The sequence below is a fragment of the Seriola dumerili genome, unplaced genomic scaffold, assembly GCF_002260705.1.
Source record: "Seriola dumerili isolate Sdu_G_001 unplaced genomic scaffold, Sdu_1.0 BDQW01000337.1, whole genome shotgun sequence".
Classification (NCBI taxonomy): Eukaryota; Metazoa; Chordata; class Actinopteri; order Carangiformes; family Carangidae; genus Seriola; species Seriola dumerili.
This window is the reverse complement of record NW_019174592.1, coordinates 1,233,591-1,253,536: the sequence shown is the minus strand read 5'-3', so window position 1 is coordinate 1,253,536 and position 19,946 is coordinate 1,233,591. Positions and strand designations below refer to the sequence as shown.

Sequence of the window (19,946 nt, the reverse complement as noted above, 5' to 3'; positions counted from 1 at the left end):
TAAACAGCATTGTGATTATCATGTCGACCTAATAATATCCACAGGTACAGAGAGAAACGGTTTTCTATGTATGTGTGGGGACAAAAGGCCTAAAAGAGGTCCTTGGAGAGTAATAAGCTAGAAATTAACCTACTTGCTTAAATAATCGAAATCCATTTTTAAATAACGTCAGCCCAATAACATTTGTCACAAATGTAAGTAATATATCCAAATAAAATTATTTTTGTAATGGGAGCAAACAACCCTTCCCCCATCTAACTCCCATTGACCTGCTATTCAAAATCCACACACACGTTGACCTGCAATCCACTGCACGGTACACTGACACAGTTATGTAAAAGTAACCACATCGGTAAAAACACGCCACAAAACAGCTGCCACTCGGCCATAGAGGAGCCAGTTCGCATAAACCCACATTTTTCTTTCCCTACGGGTGACCAGAAAACCTCGAACCGGCATTTTTAGGTTATAAAAGTACGATAAGTAGAGCAATCCGAATTGACGCGCATGCGCACACGAGTTTTGGTTATGCAACTTATTTTTTGCGCTCGGTTTTTCACTCTTTTTTAAAAACCAGAAAGTAAAAATGAAAGAAAACCAACCTGTGATGTAGAAATAAAAATCACCTTTCCGGTCGTCCTCGGTGTCAAGTAGAAGCGGAGCCGAGCAGTGAGTAAAACAGTCAGTTAAACCTCCAGTATTCCTCAATGGGAGACGGTTTAGACGAGCTGACACAGTGGCCGAATGTTCCTCCCCGGTACTCTCTGACTCTGGCCTACTAGCGAATCGGCGAGCTCAGCGCGCGACCTCAATTCAGACTCCTCCCCCGGCCTTCCCCAATTGGCTGAAAGCTACGGGTTTCCATGGAGAACGTGACGGAATCGCAGCGGTGTGAGCTCATTGGTCCGAAGCGCTGTCCGTCGTTTTATATAAACAAGCCATCCACCGCACGTGGAATACCATGTTATGCGTATCGTGCCGCGAGAGACCTGGGTGGTTATGACTATGCCGCGTCCAAAACAACGTATCCAGTGTGGAAATTACATAAATGCGAAAGAATGAAGAGGAAACAACCAGGAAACGACGAAACACGCTGAATATTACACATCAATACGTTTAATTTGCCTCGGCTCTGTTGCCGGTTGACGGTTGTAAACGAACAAATAGCGAGTTAGACGAAATGTCCCATAGCGTTATTTATTGAACATATATCTTCTAAATTACAGTGTATAACCTTAAAAACACGCCGACTGAAGTTAAGAAGAAGACATGTTGAGGAAAACACAGATGTGAATGGAAAGAGTGAAGGGGCAAAGTCCTCAATTTTTGGTTGTGTAAGCTACAGCAAGGCATGTTTTTTCCAGAGATACCTGCATCACATCTGTTACTGCACCGAAGTGATACTGCCTTTCTTCCGGAAAGAAGAACTGATAAAATGTCATTTCTGTGTGTTATTTAAGAGGGAAAATTATATGTAACTCAACGTGTAAGGCAAAGAAGGTACTTGAAAGTTCTTGCTCTGTTGTCTCTCCCTCTCTCTCTCTCTCTCTCTTGCATCATCAGGAGCAACATATGAGAAGGATGAGGGTTTACATCCTCTTCTTGTTCCAGGCTGAAGGCTTTGTTCAGCAGCTTGTTCTGATGAATGGGATTCTGCTTTGTGCCAGGCTTGCTCATCATTGTTCATCATCATGACTGGCTAATGCTGGAGAGGACAGACTGTATTATTTTCACATGCTGGCACGGCAGCCACAACAACATATTTTTTCTTCTAGGGCCAAGATTCTTCCGTAGAACAGCTCGGTGCAGAGATCTGGACTCGGTGCTTAGTACTAAAGTGCCACTTTCAAGTGGCAGCCACCAACGCCTGCTGAGGTGGCACTGTAGTCAACAACGCACCCTGCTGTCCTGCCTTATGTCCACTCACCAGCGTGGTCTCTCACATCCACTCTCACCGTCTCACTCTGCCTGCATTTATCTAGCACTTTATGAAATGGCTTGAGTATGATATCACACTGAGAGCTTTAATACTGTTTGAGGCTCTATTGTTAGCTTTTGCTTTCTTGGCATGATTGCATTGTGTTTCACTACATTTCCCAGGAAGCCTTTTGACAACCTCCAGAAAAGAGGTGTATAAACTTGCTCCATTCAGCTGTAGGCATAGATGTAGGTGGATTGGACTTTGACAGTAAGATGAGATTGATTCATGGATCACTCCCTTCACCGCTGCCCTCTCTTTTAATCATACACACATTTGATTTTCTGGTGGAGGCAGTAAACTGGGAGATCCTGCAGGTGGGTGGAATTCCCTACACAAGCGTGAGTCAGATGTGGGCGGCTTTAAGCCCAGGGGTTTTGACTGGCGGTCATGGCTTTCATGATTACCTAACCATGAATCCTCTACATTTAAAGGGCATATACAGTCGCAGAGCACTTTATTAGGAACACCTGTACAACTGCTTATTTATGCAATTATCCACTCAGCCAATCATGTGGCAGCAGTGTGGTGCATGCAATCATGCAGATACAGGTCAGGAGCTTGGGTTAATGTTCACATCAAACATCAGAAATAAAAATTAAAAATTTATAAGGGACGTATCAAAACACAGCTACAAAGGGTTTTAAAGTAAAGACAAGGAAACATTTTAATAATAAAGCAAAAATATGGATTAAAACAACAAATGCCATCATTTTTAAGAAGAGATTTAAAAGAGGACACTCAGTTTTAGATCCTCAGGCAGTGAGCTCCACAGCTGAGGGGTCTGGACAGCAAAGGCCGGGTCACCAGTAGAGACAAGTTGAGATTATACCACGTCAGGTTCCACTCGCGTCAGCCAAGAACAGAAATATGAGGCTGCAGTGGACACAGAGGCATGCAGATGCTAGGATTAAGGTTAGGGATAGGTCAGAATTTGGCAGCAGCAGCATGAATCCATGGACCCAACCTACCTTGTCTTGACAGTCCAAGTCCTAGGGAATGTTCTCTTAGCTCCTTAATACCAATAAAGTCTGAAAGCCACAGTCTGTTTGAGCATTGTGGCTGACCATGTTCATCCCTTTATGGCCACAGTTTTCCATCTTCTAATGACTACTTCCAGCAGGATAATGCTCCGTGTCACAAAGCAAAAATCGTGTCAAACTGGTTTCAGGAACATGACAGTGAGTTCAGTGAACTTCAGTGGCCTCCCCAGTCATCCAGTAGTACGCCTTAGGGATGTGGTAGAACAGGAGACTGGCAGCATGAATGTGCAGCTGCAGAAATGATGTGACATAATCACGTCAACATGGAGCAGAATCTTAAAGGAGTGTTTTCAACATCTTGTTGAATCCATGCAACGAAGAACTGAGGCTGTTATGAGAGCAAAGGGAGGAACTACCCAATTTTAGTGTGGTGTTCCTAATAAAGTGCTCGATATATTGTATGTCTTTGTAACCATGTCATTATTCTTAACTGCCCGTGAATTCATTCTTTACTTTTCAAATGATTTTTCATTTTGATATTTAACGTCCTTTGTTTACACCTTCCACAGAGGATTTCTGTCATTGTGTCTACACTCCCTATGAATAACTCTTCTACCAGGTTACTGTTTTACGTAACTGCACTCAACAGCCACACACATACAACAGATGATTCACACTGAGCGATGACTGTGGCTTCAAGTAAAAGAGAATCAATAAATGATGATCACTGAAAGCAGAGACTTTGTTAACATTCCCTACAGAGTGAAAAGAAATACATTTCCTGAGTCATATGAACGGCACTAAAGAAAAGTACTATTGTGCCCTTTAGATGATTAAAAGCCCACGCACAAAAGAGCTTCATGATGAGGAGGGCGGTGTGTGCAAAGATCCTACTAAATATCCTTTAATTCTAACCTGAGATAGGAGGCCACCAGAGGCAATGTAAAAACGTGCGAGTTTCGTCAAGTCAAATTGCCTGCTGTGAAAATGGCCTAATGCCACATCTTTATAACATGTCCAGGAAAAGTACAAAATATTCAAATATACTGTATCTTGGAGGATAATGTGACAATTTTATTCTGTGGTGGAAAGTAACTCTAATATTGAACTTAACTACATTCTAGATACTTTACTTGAGTATATTGATTTCATGCTACTTTATATTTACATCTCGTTTACAGTTTTAAAAACTTATGACTTGATGAATTGTTATAGATTTCACTGCCAATAATGAAATTGAAAAGACCAGGTATATATGATTGCTGTGATTCTGTTAAAGAAAAGACCAGGCAGTTGAATCCTGTGATTCTATTTGGGGGAAAGACCAGGTAGTTGAGTCCCGTGGTTCTGATCAGAAAAGACCAGGTATATAAGAGTCCTGTGATTCTTTAAAGACCGGTCCACAGTGTCTGGAACAAAAGGGGGGAATTAAAAGAAAACAAAAACCCCCCCCAAAAAATTGGAGCTAAGGACATAGGAATTTTCTTCAACAACACTACTTTCTTAACTTGTGCATAAGGCAGGCAAAAATAGGTCTGAATGTATTTCTGGTTTGGAATCAATAAGTGCCCATAACAGCTCTCAAATCAGAGACAAAATCCATGGTGCTGCCCTGAGTGGGCACACGATCACACAACCCACACCTCCAGCAGTGAACGGACCACAAGTGGAAATGCAGTGCGGTGGAAAATAACTTTAATAAAACTCCTATGAAAACAAAAAACCAGCAAAACAATAAAAGCCTGTACATTTGACAATATCCAGTGTCTGAGACATTTGAAGGCTAGTGGTGCGAAACACAGCTGCATCACACATAAACCAACAGACAAAACCATTATAGGCTTAGGCCTGTGCCCAAGGTTTAATATAATAAGATATGGGTCATATACTCGGATATTGCACGAAAAATCAAACACAAGATGCAGATACTGGAGGAGCACCGTATGTCGAAATGGGGGGGGGGGGGGGGGGGGGGGGGGAGTAGCTTCGCATTGCAGTGTAATGTCCCTACTGAGAAACCCCGCCCACACAGGCCCACAGACCCCGCCCACACCTGCTTGTATAAAAACAAATACGCTTAAAAAGAGAGCGGCACATATTTGCACATTCAATTCCGAAGCAGATCATTAAAAACACAATATAAACAGTACAATTGCTAAACATTTTGCTTTTTGTTTTGGTCCTAACATGTTAAAAGCATCAGTTATTTCTCAGTGAGTTTATTTTGTCATGGTTGCTAGCATGAGTGGGGTGGCGCTTTAAAAGGCTGACATCCTTTTAGACTTTAAGACAGGTAGGGTGGAAATAACTCACAGGTGATCACGCTTTGTCCAATAATGCTCTTGATTTGATAAATTTGAAAGAAATAATGCACATTGTCATTTCAAAATAAAAAAAAAAATAAAAATGTTTAGTTCATTAAAAGACTATTTGAAATTTCTCATATACATCTCTCTAAAAACATTCCAGTGTTCGATGGTTCAAATGAACTGAGATTCCAAACAGTGGACCAAAAGGCTCAGGGCATCTTTTTCTTGCATCAGTCCTTTGCTTTTTATCATTATTTCCCTCACACAAGCTTTTTTTTGTGGACTAGTGAAGTAGTCTGGCACATAGAAGTCTCATGATAAATTCTTAAATGGCGAAAGAAAACTCATTAAAAGAAAAAAAAAAAAAAAAAAAAAAAAAAAATACAATCTTCCCGCAGTTTTGAGGCACACTTTGAGGCAGCGAGAATGTTAAGATGCACTTCCTGTGGGCGTTGTGCACATTGTTTTAAGACGTGGGGGTCGTTTTTGTTGTCTTTTCCATTCCGCCCTTTCCACACCCATCTGTTATCTCCTCTGTACTTAAAACAGTTCAGGGGCGTGTTCAAACCATCTGCCTGTTCAGAGTCCGTGCAAGCACTGATTCAAGTCCGTCCGACAAAACTCAGCCGCTCCGAAACATGATTTTTGTTGACAGCCCGCTCTGTGGGGACAGGTTCATCTTTAGTGTGGACAGAGTGGGTGCTTCAGTTCCCTTCCTTTGGCTGTGTGCTCCATCATCCGTTGCGCCTGTGCAAAACTTGCAATGACGTTACCCACCGTGATTCCACAGAAATGTCACGAGACCATTAATTTGGATTTTCAGGAGGCACCATGCCAGAGTGATGCGAGGTGAGGAGGGGGTGCAGTAAGTGAGGGTGCAGGGTAACTGAACTGTCTCGGAGAGTAGGTCTTACTCTGTAAGTACAGTATGTGGGGGGGTGAATCTGCTCATGTGTGGGATATTCTGCGAGATTCCCTTCTTTAAATATAGGTGGATTTGACCCTGTCTGCTTTGTCACATGTCCTCTCCCCTACACTCACACACTTCTTCGTCGTGTCCTCATGGCCCCTGGCCCCTGGCCCCTGACCCCCCGCCCTTCAGGGATGGTAGCTGCTCTAGGAGCGGTTGTCTTTGGCCACATTGTGGGCCATCCAGTTGACTTTGGTTGTCCAGCTCTCTCTCAGGGCCTCATCAAACTTCTGGCGGAACTGCTTCAGGGCCTCGTCGTCTGTTTTACCCAGAGCCAGAGAATCCTGGGGAGGAGAGGAGGACGATTAGTCAAGACGGCAGGAGGATGAAGAAGTAATGAGGAAGTTGATGAAAAGGACACAGAATGTGTTAAACAGCAGCTAACTGTATAATAATTTGAAAAAGTTGATATTTGTAGGAACCAGTTAAGGGTATTTGTCTGTGCTCTTTGTCTTTATTCGATCTAAAAGTATGAAACAGTGGTTCAGACCTAGTACCTAGTAAGTTTAACTAGTATGAACAGATGTGACTAGTTTGCTTTTTCAATAAAAGTGTGTGTGTGTGTGTGTGTGTGTGTGTGTGTGTGTGTGTGTGTGTGATACCTTTAAGTACTGGATGTCTTTGACTGAGGTGAGCTCAGGCAGTCCAGCAGTCAGCATGAGGGCGAACAGTGTGATGAAGAGGTTTCCATTCTTCCTCAGGATTAGATAGGCCTCCTCACAGTACTGACGGAAACTACGACAGAGACACACACACACACACACACACACACACACACACACACACACAGTACGTCATTATGCTGTTCCGTCTTTCTGGAAACCATGAACTAATATGTGCACCAGTGAAAAATGAAATGAGGAAAACTAACAATCAATAAACTCAAACTGTTTCAGTGTTTTTTAGGATGATTATAACCCACACCCCCTCTGATGTGGAGACAGTGGTAGTGGAGGTCACGAGCTTGTGCTGAACATATCTGCTGATCGGTGACTTGGTTAAATGACGTTGCCCACACTCTGATCCTAACAGGTGATAAACATTTCCTTTATGTTTCCAGTGACTCACTGCACTCTGTCAGCGCAGGTGGTTTCACGGCGCTTCAGGCTCGGACAATGAAGATCCGATCTTTTTTTTTTTTTTGCATCAGCTCCCAGACCTACATAATCACAATATGTGTGTTTGCTAATTGTTTTTCCTCTGGGTTTATTAAAACCCTGTTATCATTGCAGCTGAACTACAAACTGTTTCATATGTTTTAGAGTTTGTTTTGTTCTTTTTTAGATCGAAATCAAAGCTGTAGTTTAAGATATAAAAATGTTATTCTCAGGAACAGCGAAGATGAACTGAGCTTGACGTTTATCTCAGGTATAAAGGAAACACCTCACCACTTCCACTCACTGTTTTGAATGTACTGTAGGTCATCAGATCAGTGGGTACGCCTCCACCAGGGTATTTCCGTTTTCACTAAATCATTTGTACTCATGTTTACTGTGTAGTACACAGAGTACTGTTTCTTCATCCCATACACAAAAGATTTGCTGACACAGCAAATGGATTATTGCAATGGATTATTTTCGAGCTCTTGCGGGAGACGCTGCTCTTCACCAACACCCTGCTGGGAAGCTCAGTTGTTGGATAACAGTTTAAATGTCAGACGAGCATACTGAGTATTACATATAAAGTCAGTGCAATTAAAAATTTAATGACTAAAGACCCTCAGTCAGCGTATTTCACCATAACAAGCTCTCCAGCATTAACAGTCCAGCGTTATGTTCTCTGACGGCTATTTCTCCAAGGATTTGTTCTTCTTTACAACACATCTGTGAGTTATAAGTTCATTTAGATTATTTCTGAGCTGTAGTAACTTTGACTACAGAAACTGTTGATGCAGCAAAGGACCTTCCTCCAGACGTTTACCCTCTGCTGATACTGACATGTATGTGGGTCATAACAACACAGACTTACCACAGGGGTATTTCCACTTTCACCAAATGAGTTGTATCTCTTGTTACGTCACTGTTTTTTACTGGTAAACAATGTACACTTTGGTTGTGCTGTCTAATGAAGCCTGTGCATGCCACCCTTGCACATGCAGCGTTGTACTGATGTGAATCAACCCTCAATAACACAGAAACACGTCGTTGAGGTTTGAACTTGTGTGATCACATCAGTGATAATAGATTAGCTTTGTCATTGTTGACAGAGAATTATTACACAGAAAAGATCTTTAACTTCACTTTGTACATTTTCACTTGAGGCATCAGTCAGCATTAAGTTAACAGCAGTTATTATAAAATATCCACCTTTTGTGTATATATCAAAAAGAAAAGACAGATAGATTTAATTTACGGATCCAGGGAGACTCGACAACGAGGCAGGTAGAAAATGCATCAGCTCGGCACTTGAATGTAATCAAGAGCTTTTGTATGGCACAAGACAAAGCTGATAAGTGGTTTAATTTTTTAGAATTTAATTCTATCAATTTTGCATAAAACAATACGTTTCTCATTGGAGTCAATATGTTTGAAGTACTGTGGGGTTAAATGATCTATTAAGATGTAATTAAAGAGATTTGATCCCGATCCCTTCGATCCTTCAGGTTATACATGAGGTGTGTAAATTGTGACACTGCTGATGGTTACATTTCTCCTCATTGAAAGTTGCAGGGACGGTGTTCATCAGTGCCTGAGCTTCAACTGCCTACTGCTGGTGGGAGAGGGTACTGCACCGACAGCGAGCACAAGCTGTGGTGCGACTGTGATGCCCTCTTTACCCACATGTAGGCTTTGTGCCCAGCGTCACTTCATTTTTTTTAACCTCTTTTATTCCGCAACTTATGTAATGCTCGTCTTCCCCTCTCCTAACAAATAAAACACGGAGGTATAACAGTTCCTCTGCATTTTCACAATGAGCTAAATTTTGCAGGTTTTAAGCTTTTGTAGCTGTAAAACATTGAAGGTGAAAGTAAAGCTGTCTAATGAGCTAAGCTAATTAATACTATAAATGCTGACTAACTATACTTGTTTATAATATCATATTTTTGTTATGCTGGTTTTCTTTCATGGGCGCAAAAAGGTTAAGTGCATGTTTATGATCAAAACAAAGACATCTAATTGACAGCCTAAAACTGTGTGTTGTAAAATACACACACGTTGTTTAGCCTACCTTCATAAATCTGGACGGGGTGGGCAAAATAATAGGAACAACTGTCGACACAATGCAGTGCAGGTCAACAGCCGCACAAATTGCAGCCTTCAAAATGATGATACAGTCAAGCTGTTATATCAGACTGCATTAGTGAAAAGACACAGACGGACACGGCGGAACAAACCTGCCAAACTTTTCTGTGTATCCCGTCTTGCCCTGCTGTATGACGTGGATGAAGTCGTGTGTGAGGATAAAAGGTACGCGCTCCCTCTTGATGCCAAACTTGGACTTGAAGTTGCCCAGGATGTGGCCGAAGTCTATGTGAAAGAGCTGATGGACAAAAGAGCCAAACAATCAGTGAGCGCCATGGAAACCAGGAGCAAAACCAAATGGAGACTGCATCATTTATATAGAGATCAAACACACTGTGTGTCTCACCTGTCCAGTGCTGCGGACCATGATGTTGTCACTGTGGCGGTCTCCAATGCCCAGGACGTAGGTGGCTACACAGTAGCCTGCACATGACAGAGTGAACTCCTCGATAGCCCGATCAAGAGCATCGCTGTCAATACACAACATACATGTAAGAAAATGTTCAGAGAACTCGCACCTCTGAGGAAACGACAAAGATCACAGCAGGTTCATCGTCGTACCCAGAGTTTCTCTCTTTGAGCCAGTTGAGCAGAGCATCCTTGTTGAAGGCGGCAGCTGCTGCCACGTTGCTGCTGGTCAGCTGGATGTTTGCAATTGTGTCTGCCGAAGAGACGACCTCAATCAGCCCGGCCCGGTCACCTGTCGCTAGGCAACCGTACGGTACGATTCTGCAGATGTACAGAAAGAGAAACAAAGAGCTTAATGATAGCAACTGGATCTGTCAACAGATCCATTCCAAGTATTTGGTGGGTAGAGACAAAAAAAAAAAAGAAGGAGGACAAAGGAGACACATGGAAACCGCTTATGATGCACAAGGAACACATAACCGCTTCACCAAGCCCTTTTTCCCCATTCACAATTGTTGCCACAATTTCTGCTGTCTACATTTCCTGAGGAAAATATTGTGGATATGTATGTTTCACTGTCAGGCAACATCCATCATTATTTATTGCAAATTTGATTTGGTTTACACTTGAAACACTCTGCATAAAACACCGTAATAAACATCCGATGTGGTGGTGACAGGTATCTTATTCTTTTCATAGTTTTGTCATCGTATGAATCAAAACTGTCCCCAAAGACGTGACTCAAACAGGAGCCAGAAATCTGTGCCACACGAAAGCAAAAAATCTGATTTGGGTCATTTGACCAGGCGGACTAAACGAAGCTTTGTGTGCGTTTCTGTGGAGATTAAGATATTAGGCTGCGGTCTGTTTACAAGTTGATTCTTATAGCACCCCTCTGGATGCAATTCACTCTGTCAGACAGTATACAATATCACACTGTGCGTAGTGAGTTAAGACATGACAGATGGGAGAAATACAGGATCTGAAGACCATATGGTGATTACGTAGTGACATGCAGGCCAGACAGATGATACGTTTTCTTCTTTGCTCATTTCAACGTCTTGTTTTCAGTTTCCACAAGACGGCGCCAGTTCATTTTGCAGGGTGCAGAATTATGTGACCTGAAAAAAAAAAAAAAAAAACTTTCCTTTTCTGTCCTAATTTACTGACAGTCTCCACAGTCTTCTACACGAGGCAGCCACCATCCAACGCTCACAGCACAACCAGTTTCTAGATTTCGTTTGCTGTTTGACAGAAGTTTAATGGAGACCAAATCCGCTTTAAGGCATTTCTTACTCAGCTTGATGTGATGCCATGATGATGTTGAGTTTAAATAAATGAATAAAACGACTACAGACGACCAACAAGAGCTGAAACGTGAGGTAAAATACATCCGCAAGAAATTAAAGGCAGGAAACAACATTGTCCCTACCTTTAATCTCAGTGTCCCCTCACTGTGTTCAAACTCTGAACCCACGTCCCTGAAATCTGAAACACCGTCTTCAAGCTCAACTGTCAAAACAAACCCCTGTAATGCTCAGCTCCAGATGTGTCAGTGTATGACCAAGAGAGAAAAAGTGTCTGTAACAGTGCAAAAGTGTGGATTTGATTAGGATGTAATGCACTGTGTGTCCGTGCATGCGTGTGTGTGTGTGTGTGTGTGGATGTCTAGGGTGTAAAAGGTTTGGAGGTCAAACTACCATGGGGTAAATTTCGTGTCTCTCCTCCTCTGTGCTCCCCACCAGAGCTTCCCCTTCCCCACAGAGAGCAGGAACAAACAGCTTGACACAGTATGTCCATTTACACACACACACACACACACACACAAGCACACACACACACACACACAGATACAAAACTCACCTGAGGTCCAGACTCGCCTCCTTCCATAGCAAATCCATCAACCTCAAAATCTGGAGGGTCAGCATGTCTTGCCTTAGGTCTAAGAAAAGAAAATGAGTGAGGGAGAAAAAGTAGAAGAAGAAAAGTTGTTTATTTCAAAATTAGAAAATGGAAAGTGTTTTCATTCCCTCCTCATGACCTTGCAGTACAACTTCCCCTCCTCCGACTCCTCCCACCCCTCTTTTCTCTTTCACATCCCTCCCTCCGTCGCCTCCTCTATTCCTCCTACCGTCTCCATTCTTGAAGATGATCCCCAGGGTGTCTCCCCCCATCAGCTTATTGTTGTAAACAATCCAGAGCGGCTTCATCTTAGAGTCCATGTACCGACACCTCTCCACACTGAAGAGAGACGGAGAAAAGTACAGGAGAACAAGTTATTTGAAGCTTGTGATCAGAATAGAGATTCTCACACTCCGTCACATGAACATTAGTGTCTTACTTGATGCCAGAGAGCAGGACGTTGGGGTTTAGAGGGGAGTGCAGGTCTGACAGAGTCTCCGAGTATCCACTCTGCCTCAGACACGTCATCATGGCCTCCTTGGTCAACATTGCCTCCTTGGTCTTGCTCCGGGCGTTTTTGGTGGTTCCCAGCTTAATTAGCTCATTGACTGACTTTAGCTTACTCAGGGCTTCCACCTGGTCGAGTCAAAAGATGGACCACGTTAATGTTGGAGCAAAATATCGCTGTGTGAATTATTCATCCTTGTTACTGACGACTAACTGAGTTCATTCTGCTTTAATGGGCTATGTCAGCATTGCAATCCCAACCCAGTGTGCATGCTCTTCAAAACAGGACGTGGCCAGATAACTGACTGCGCTGATGAGGAAGTGGGAGGAAGCGTCCAGAGGAGAGACTGTCAGAACCGACAGTGTAGAGGGCAAAGGTCGGAGGGCAAAAGGGTGGCAGTGCTGTGTCTGCGACCAGCTAAAAATACCATAAATCTAGTCCTGCCAGGGTTAACAATAGACCACAGCTATTCTGATCCCACAGCAGGGATTAGTAGAGTAAAAGTTTGACGCAAAGCTATGGAACTGAGGATTGAGGCAAACAACCTGTGAAACACAATAAATAAAAGAGAAGCACAGTGTGTGAGACGTACCTGTTTCTTTAGAACCTCAATATGAGGGATGCTGCCTCTGCAGTAGGCTTCCAGGATGAGGGCAAACTGGATTGAAACAGCTGGCATGTGGATCTCTGACCTGCAGAGGGCAGCAGAGAGCAGCCGTGTTCACACGAGAAACCTCTCCCTGACGCTCCAGTTCTTTTACTTTATTTCTAATATACTAATAGACACGTGCAGACATGTTCATGGGTTAGCCCCAGACACACAAGTCTGTACATACCGTAGGTGCCAGAAGAGGAAGTGTCCTATCTTGCGGTTCCCCTGGGCACGCTCCAGCAGGAAATGGGTGAGGGCACAGTCATAGTACGGCTCATAACGCAACACCTGCACCAACTGGAGCAGATACTGCGACAGTTCCTCATTGCTGGTGAGGAGAGAGAGAAGGCAGGATCAGAGAGGGAAGCATGACGAGTGGTTTTTCTAGCTTTTACCTTTCTGTCATTTGAAATCATTTAATTGGATTTTAAATTGTATGTGCCAGTTTGCTCTTCAGGAATAGACACAACACAGCTTTATCAACTGTCAGTAACTGATGCATATAGTCATCTTTAATACAATAAAACAGGAGGAAGCTGAGGCAAGGTGTTGTGGGTGACGGCGGATGATATAAATGCAGAAGCTTGAATATGAGAGGAATAACAAGTGCTGTATTATATAATGTGTCTGTGTGTGGGTGGAGACACATGTTTACCTCATATCGCGCAGACAGCGGACAGCGTATTCTCTGACATACTGGTCAGGGTAGTTGAAGTCCAGAAGCTCCAGAGCGTCTCTGGGACTTAGTTTGGGCCAGATCTGAAGCAGTGCCTGCAGCTGAAACACAAATTCAATTTTTTGAAAATTTATTTTAAGGCTGATTATGAAACATTTAAGATGTTTTAATGCAATAAACATATTCTGTTCCTAAAGGTGGATGTAAAACCATCAGGCCATCAGTGATCATTTTTACCAAAAGTGTAGCTCCAACCAATGCAAAATATAATCTGTAGAGCTGAAACTGAAAGATATTGAGATTATATTGTTATAAAGTGACATGGTATAAAAAACAGGTATAAAATGTATGTATTATGTATAAAATGTAGATATCTATAAGTTTGATTGAGAGTATTAAAAATACATTCAGAACAGTATGAAAATATGAACTTCTTTGTGTTTCAGAATTCATTCAATATTAAGAAAAACAATAATAGATAAACATAGAAAACTTCACATCCAAAAGTACAAAGATGTGAACTAAACTTGTTTATTTTAGCTTGTCACAGTATTAAAAATGAAGCTTGTACGTCACCAGATTGTAGATGGATAAGAGCTGACTTTGTTCTATTAAACTGCATGTACAGCGTCTAACCTGGGCCATGTCCTCGTGTTTGCTCCACTTGACGGAGAGTAGCAGCTTGGGCAGCGACTGAGGGAAATTCTCTCGACAGTCGTAGCGTAGTGTCCAGATTAAGTCCTTCTCGTTCTCACACAGCTGAGAGAGCGGGTCCCGCTCCATGATCTCCTTCAGCTCTATGTGGAACTTCTTACCCCCACGACCCTGATGAGGAAGGAAGAGCGGTTGGATGACGAAGATGTGGAGGGAGAGACAAGGTGGAGATTAATTGGAAGAGGGAGCAGCACATGAAAGGTAATGAGGTGACGGAGATGAGTAGTTACTGAAAAGAACCACTAGATGGCAGGAGTGTATCAATGTCTCCGCCGGTTTCTCATCAACTGTTTTGATTGCACCTCTATACACAATCGAGAAACCAAAGACTAACACTGAATTGTCTCTGTTTGAGACAAGTTGTTTGTTGTCTGATTCAAAATGGACACATGAGCCGATGATATAATTGTAAACCGGATCCTGATATACAAACTTCCTTTAGAGAGGAGCAGCATTAGTGAAGCTGTGTGAACCACAAGGTGTCAAGCAGTAAAAAGAAATAAACACTAACTTGTAAATCAGTGATAATCCTAGTTTCACACATACAGCTCAACATTAAAGGGCTGCGTTCAGACATGCCCTCTGCATAACACAGGATTACATAACTGGCTGTAACACGCCCAGCAGTGGGTTTCTTAGATGAGGGGCAGTGACACAGGAAAACACACACCAGTAATCTGATAGAGTTTTGATGGGGATTGAAATATTTTTTCTGCTACACCCTGCCAGCATGATAACAATGAGTTTCCTAAGAAACTAACAAACTGGCAGTGTGTGTGTGTGTGTGTTTGAGAGGGTATAATTGCAGTATGTGTGTGATCAGAGTGTGTATAGGGAGGGTGTTACTGTAACAAATATGCCACCGTATTTTCACCTGCTTTGCCCTTGTATGTATGATCGTGTTTGGGCATGCCCACACAATCCCCCCCCCCCCCGTCCTGTACATCAACTCACCATGGGTGCACAGTCGCTTGCTCTGGCGATCTCTGCAGCTTTTTCCAGTATCTGCAAAAAAAAGTGAGTGAGCACTATATATGAGTGAGCACACACACACACACACACACACACACACACACACACAGACACACACTGATACATCGCTGCTAGCTTGAGCGTATTAAGTAGGCTGAGCACGTCCTGATCCTTTCATGCTAACAGCCGCCACTTCATCATAATCACTAGGTACCATTATGAAGAGCACTAAGCCACCGCGATGGCAAATTCAACTGCAGTCAAGTGTTTACAAAAAAAAAAAAAAAAAGGCCACAAAGGTCCCATCCTATTGTCTCTGATCAGTATGGTACAATCACACACAATTCATTTATTCATGTGTTTTAAATTTACAAGCTTATTCTGGATGCTGGTAAAAAAAAAAAACAAAAAAAAAAACCCACGACTGACCTTGTCGAAGGGAGGGAAGATGACGGCGTGTGACGAGTACTCCGGGAAGTGGATATACAGTGCTGTAGCGTTCTCAGTGTACGGGTTGGTCTGAATGGTTCCTATGGGATTCAGCATCTCTTCAAGTTCATCTGAGGAACACACAGACACAGACACACACACACACACACACACACACACACACAGATAACACACTTGGTTGCTGTGAATTTACTGCATGGCGGCAATTACTAGACGAGCTCATTTAAGTTTAATTATATCTGTGGACTTAAAATAAGCATGAGTGTGTGATCGTGTGTGTGTGTGTGTGTGTGTGTGTGTGTGTGTGTGTGTGTGTACCAGGAAAGGAAGACCAGCAGTGCAGGTTGATATCTCCGGTCTTCAGTTGGCCTTTGTAGTCAAACACCATGGTATTGACCCAAGCTATAGGGTAGTGCTGGATCACATTAATAATATTAATTATTTATCGATAATGCTGTGAAGATGGAGTATGTGTGTAAACTGAAGAAGCTTTTATTACATTTCAGGCCCTGCAGACAGAGCAGGGTAGTGATTCTTACCACTTTGCCTGCTTTGCGGATGGTCTGGTATTTGTTTATGTGCGGGTTTTTGGTTGACTTCTGCTTCTTGACCTTGTCCATGACGGCGTAGATGGCGAAGCAGAGGCGGGTCATGCGCGGCAGGTCGCAGACAGAGATGTCAAACTCCAGCATGCTCTCTTTCCACGTGTGGTCAGAGCGTCCGCTGCTCTCACTGCTCACCGCCGGCTTGCACAGCAGCTCCGTGCCGTGGAAGAGCCCCGCCCTCACCTGGACCTGGGTGAGTGGGAGAGGGGTTGGTGTGTGTGTGATGGGCGGCAAATTTGAACAGGATCATAAGCAACCGCTTCGTGTATGTGGACAAAGCGAGAGTTTACCTTAGCCGTCTCCTCTGCGTTCACCTTGCTGGCGTTCACTAGGACTATCTTAAATGGGCAAGACACGTCCCACACACACGTCTGTACTTGCTGAAGAGAGAAAGTGAGAGGTAGACAGAGAGACTTGCAATGAGTGAACAGCATTAGCATAATGCAGTGTAAAAATATGTACTCCAGCACGCTGCTTCTTCACACACACACACACACACACACACACACACACACACACACACACACACACACACACCAACAGACACAAAAAAATGTGGGAGGTCAGGCAGGTCGTTCTGATGTCAAGCCGAGTGGATTTGCGAGGGTCAGCAGACAGCAGGACAAACAGCATCACATGACACCAAGAGACTACGAACATGACTAACTAGCACACTTCCTGTAGTGTGCTGCCTCTCTCTTTGTGTGTGCTGATGTGTTTAAATACTCATGTGAGTGTGTGTAATTTGCCTCTTGTCTGATGTGAGACTGTAGTTTGCGTACAGGCAGAAACAAGAGCGTCATGTACTGTATCATCACAAAAACACCTTGTCCTTCTGTTCCCTTCTCTCGCTTTGTTTCCCCACAGCACGACAGCAGAGCAACCAGTAACAGCTTCTTTTCCTGAAAGTAAATCTCTCTTCCCGCCACAGACAACCACACTCTGAGCTTTTTACTATCCATCTTTCAGGATGGTCAAAATGCCAAAACAGTTGTTTGAATTTAGGATTTAAAAGGAGAGACCACATCTGTGGCCCTGGTCTCCTCGGGTTATTTATAAGGGGTCAAGGAATTCTAACTGCAGAGGCTCTAAACATAAATTGATAAGAAGCAGCAATAAAGTAAAGCGAGGCCTCTCTCCTGGCTTTAAAGTTATCAGTAAAATCAGTTCTATGATCAATAGGAAAGTCACTACAATGACGCCACAACCTGTGAAACACGATCTGGTTTGTTAATTGGAGTTTACACCCTGACAGGTGATTATGAGCTGTAAACACAGGAGATGTGCAGCAGAAAAAGCGAGGTGTTACCGTTGTCTCATCAAGAAACGATGAAGGGATGAAAGATCGTTTCTTATAGCGAAACGGTCAGAAGATTAACTGCAATAATTCTGATAATAGGATAATGGTTGGAGTCAAAAGTACTAAAGCTGCGTGGCGCCCCTGTAGACTAATGGCTACAGCTCATACCACATAATCACAACATCCATGCTTCCTCATCTTTCCACATCCCTCTCTCTCTCCCCATGTTTCCTGTCTCACGCTTCACTGCGACTTTCTCATAAAGGCAAAAACACACACACAAAAAAAAAAAAATCCCTCAATCCATCTTCTTAAATGTGAGTATTTGCTGGTTTTCTTAGACAATTCAATATGTCTGAATTCTGGACTGTTGATCTTGCAAATCTTGACGCTTTGAAACACGACATTGGCAAATTGCGACGGTTAATTTTCACTATTTGTGGACGTTTTAGAGACAAGAGAACTAATAGATTAATCTGGAAAACAAACAAGAGATTGACGGAAATATTTATTAGTGTGGGTGCCCCGGTGGCTCACCTGGTGGGGCGCATACCATAAAAGCTTAGTCCTAACCGCAGCGGCCTGGGTGTTCGAGTCCGACCCAGAGGCCCTTTGCTGCATGTCATCCTCTCTCTCTCTCCCTCCCTGACTTTCCTGTCTCTCTCTCTCTCTCCCTATCAACATAAAGGCAAAGAAATAACTTATTAGTTTTACCTTATCAACTGTCTGGCCAATATTTTCACATGTCCAAAGCGTCATGGGGTAATTAGGTTTTTATGTCATTTTACAGAATCCTTGCTTTATGATAAATCATGATACACAGTGATTGTGACACTTTGTAATTCCTTAAGTCATCGTGTCCAGTGACTATTTACGTAGTCATCGAAAAAATGCGGAAGTGAGGTGGAGTTAGTGGCTGTTGTTACTGTAAACCAACCAAAATGTTCAATCATAAGCTGGAGACAGTAAGAAGAAGTTATGAAATAACGGTTCTCACACTTTTATGATTAGATGTGAATATGTGGTTATGTTTCATTTCACCTGTAAGATTTACCCACTCTCCAAACCACCACATCACCGGGGCATCAACAGTCAGCGTGGAATCAGGATATCAAAACCCCAGGAGACGCGCCAACGAAGGCCAATTAAATCCAACCTGACATTTAAAATGTAGGAGTGATGTCACGGTGCACCTGGCAGCAGCAGCAGCAGCAGCAGCAGCAGCAGCAGCAGCAGCGGCGAGGAGATAGCGATGTTTTCTGACAACGTGGCAAATGCTGGCAGGACAGTGCAGGCTTGCTCAGAACACCGCCTCATAAAAGACAGGTGGCAGCTGCCAGCACATGTTTGCTTGGTAAACCTCCACACCTGCCTCACTCTGTGCCGGTGAATCAATAAAACTGCGACGCTTTGACTGTTTTAGTGAAACAAGAACACGGCTCAGTAAACACGGGCAGATATTAAGTGACTCTTATCTAGAGTACATGAGAACATTTTCATATGTGCAGTTTTAGTCCTGGTGATGTCAAACAACCACTGATCAAATTTGGGTGCATGAGTTTAGATACATATTTACATGAGTGAAGACCATGATAAAAAATAACTTGTTCAGACAATTTCAGAAATGACTAAATCTGTCCGAGCTGCGTATGTCACAAAGGAATCAGCTGACCTGCATATTTGGAGTAAGTAAATCACTGTTCACAGAACAGACAAAACCACCACAACACAGAATGAAAAAGTACATTCATTCACGCAGCCACATGGGTTACTGTACTCACCGTGGGAACCCTTCTCTTGGGAGGTAGCGGTAAAGGGGGGTTGGAGGACTTGCGGCTGACCACAGCCCCGATGGTCGACATCTCCCTGTCAAACATGGCTTTGACGGTGCTGGTGTGGACCAGGGTAAGGTGTGGAGACTCCTTGGCTTGGATGCACGTGCGGATGTACTGCAAACAAGACAGGACAGGAACGGATTTTAGCTATGTGCATTTTTTTAGCCTTTCCTAACATGGAAAAAGCTAGATGCCTTGTTTACAGCTGTGCTTTATGTCAGAGTTAAACTTGCATTTTGCTCACTTAAATCAGGACATTCACAGTAAAGTGTGCAAATGAGTTGTTGTATTAGAATAAAAGTAGAACTTCTTTCAGCTAAAGTACTTTTAGGACAGAAGTGAAATTTATCCACAGTTTGTCTTGATCAAATTAAGATCGCAAGGCTGCAAATGGACAAAACTGATCTAGTTTCAATCACCTTGGTGTTATGTTCAGAATTTA

At 43.0% G+C, this 19,946-nt stretch overlaps 1 protein-coding gene across 1 annotated transcript in view; it reads right to left on the bottom strand.

Annotated features, from left to right (window-relative positions):
* Window positions 1-4,639: 4,639 nt before the first annotated feature.
* Window positions 4,640-19,946, bottom strand: part of pik3cb (phosphatidylinositol-4,5-bisphosphate 3-kinase catalytic subunit beta) — a 48,871-nt gene continuing 33,564 nt past the window's right edge. The window contains exons 7-24 of the mRNA XM_022760480.1: window positions 19,451-19,618; window positions 16,660-16,749; window positions 16,304-16,558; window positions 16,083-16,179; window positions 15,744-15,874; window positions 15,297-15,347; window positions 14,265-14,453; window positions 13,608-13,729; window positions 13,137-13,280; window positions 12,893-12,992; window positions 12,232-12,428; window positions 12,022-12,131; window positions 11,754-11,832; window positions 10,044-10,211; window positions 9,829-9,952; window positions 9,575-9,720; window positions 6,843-6,975; window positions 4,640-6,524 (exon numbers count right to left, since the gene is read on the bottom strand). Coding sequence (XP_022616201.1) covers window positions 6,387-6,524; window positions 6,843-6,975; window positions 9,575-9,720; window positions 9,829-9,952; window positions 10,044-10,211; window positions 11,754-11,832; window positions 12,022-12,131; window positions 12,232-12,428; window positions 12,893-12,992; window positions 13,137-13,280; window positions 13,608-13,729; window positions 14,265-14,453; window positions 15,297-15,347; window positions 15,744-15,874; window positions 16,083-16,179; window positions 16,304-16,558; window positions 16,660-16,749; window positions 19,451-19,618 — 2,442 coding nt within the window. The 3' untranslated portion in view covers window positions 4,640-6,386. The remainder of the gene's footprint in view (window positions 6,525-6,842; window positions 6,976-9,574; window positions 9,721-9,828; window positions 9,953-10,043; window positions 10,212-11,753; window positions 11,833-12,021; window positions 12,132-12,231; window positions 12,429-12,892; window positions 12,993-13,136; window positions 13,281-13,607; window positions 13,730-14,264; window positions 14,454-15,296; window positions 15,348-15,743; window positions 15,875-16,082; window positions 16,180-16,303; window positions 16,559-16,659; window positions 16,750-19,450; window positions 19,619-19,946) is intronic.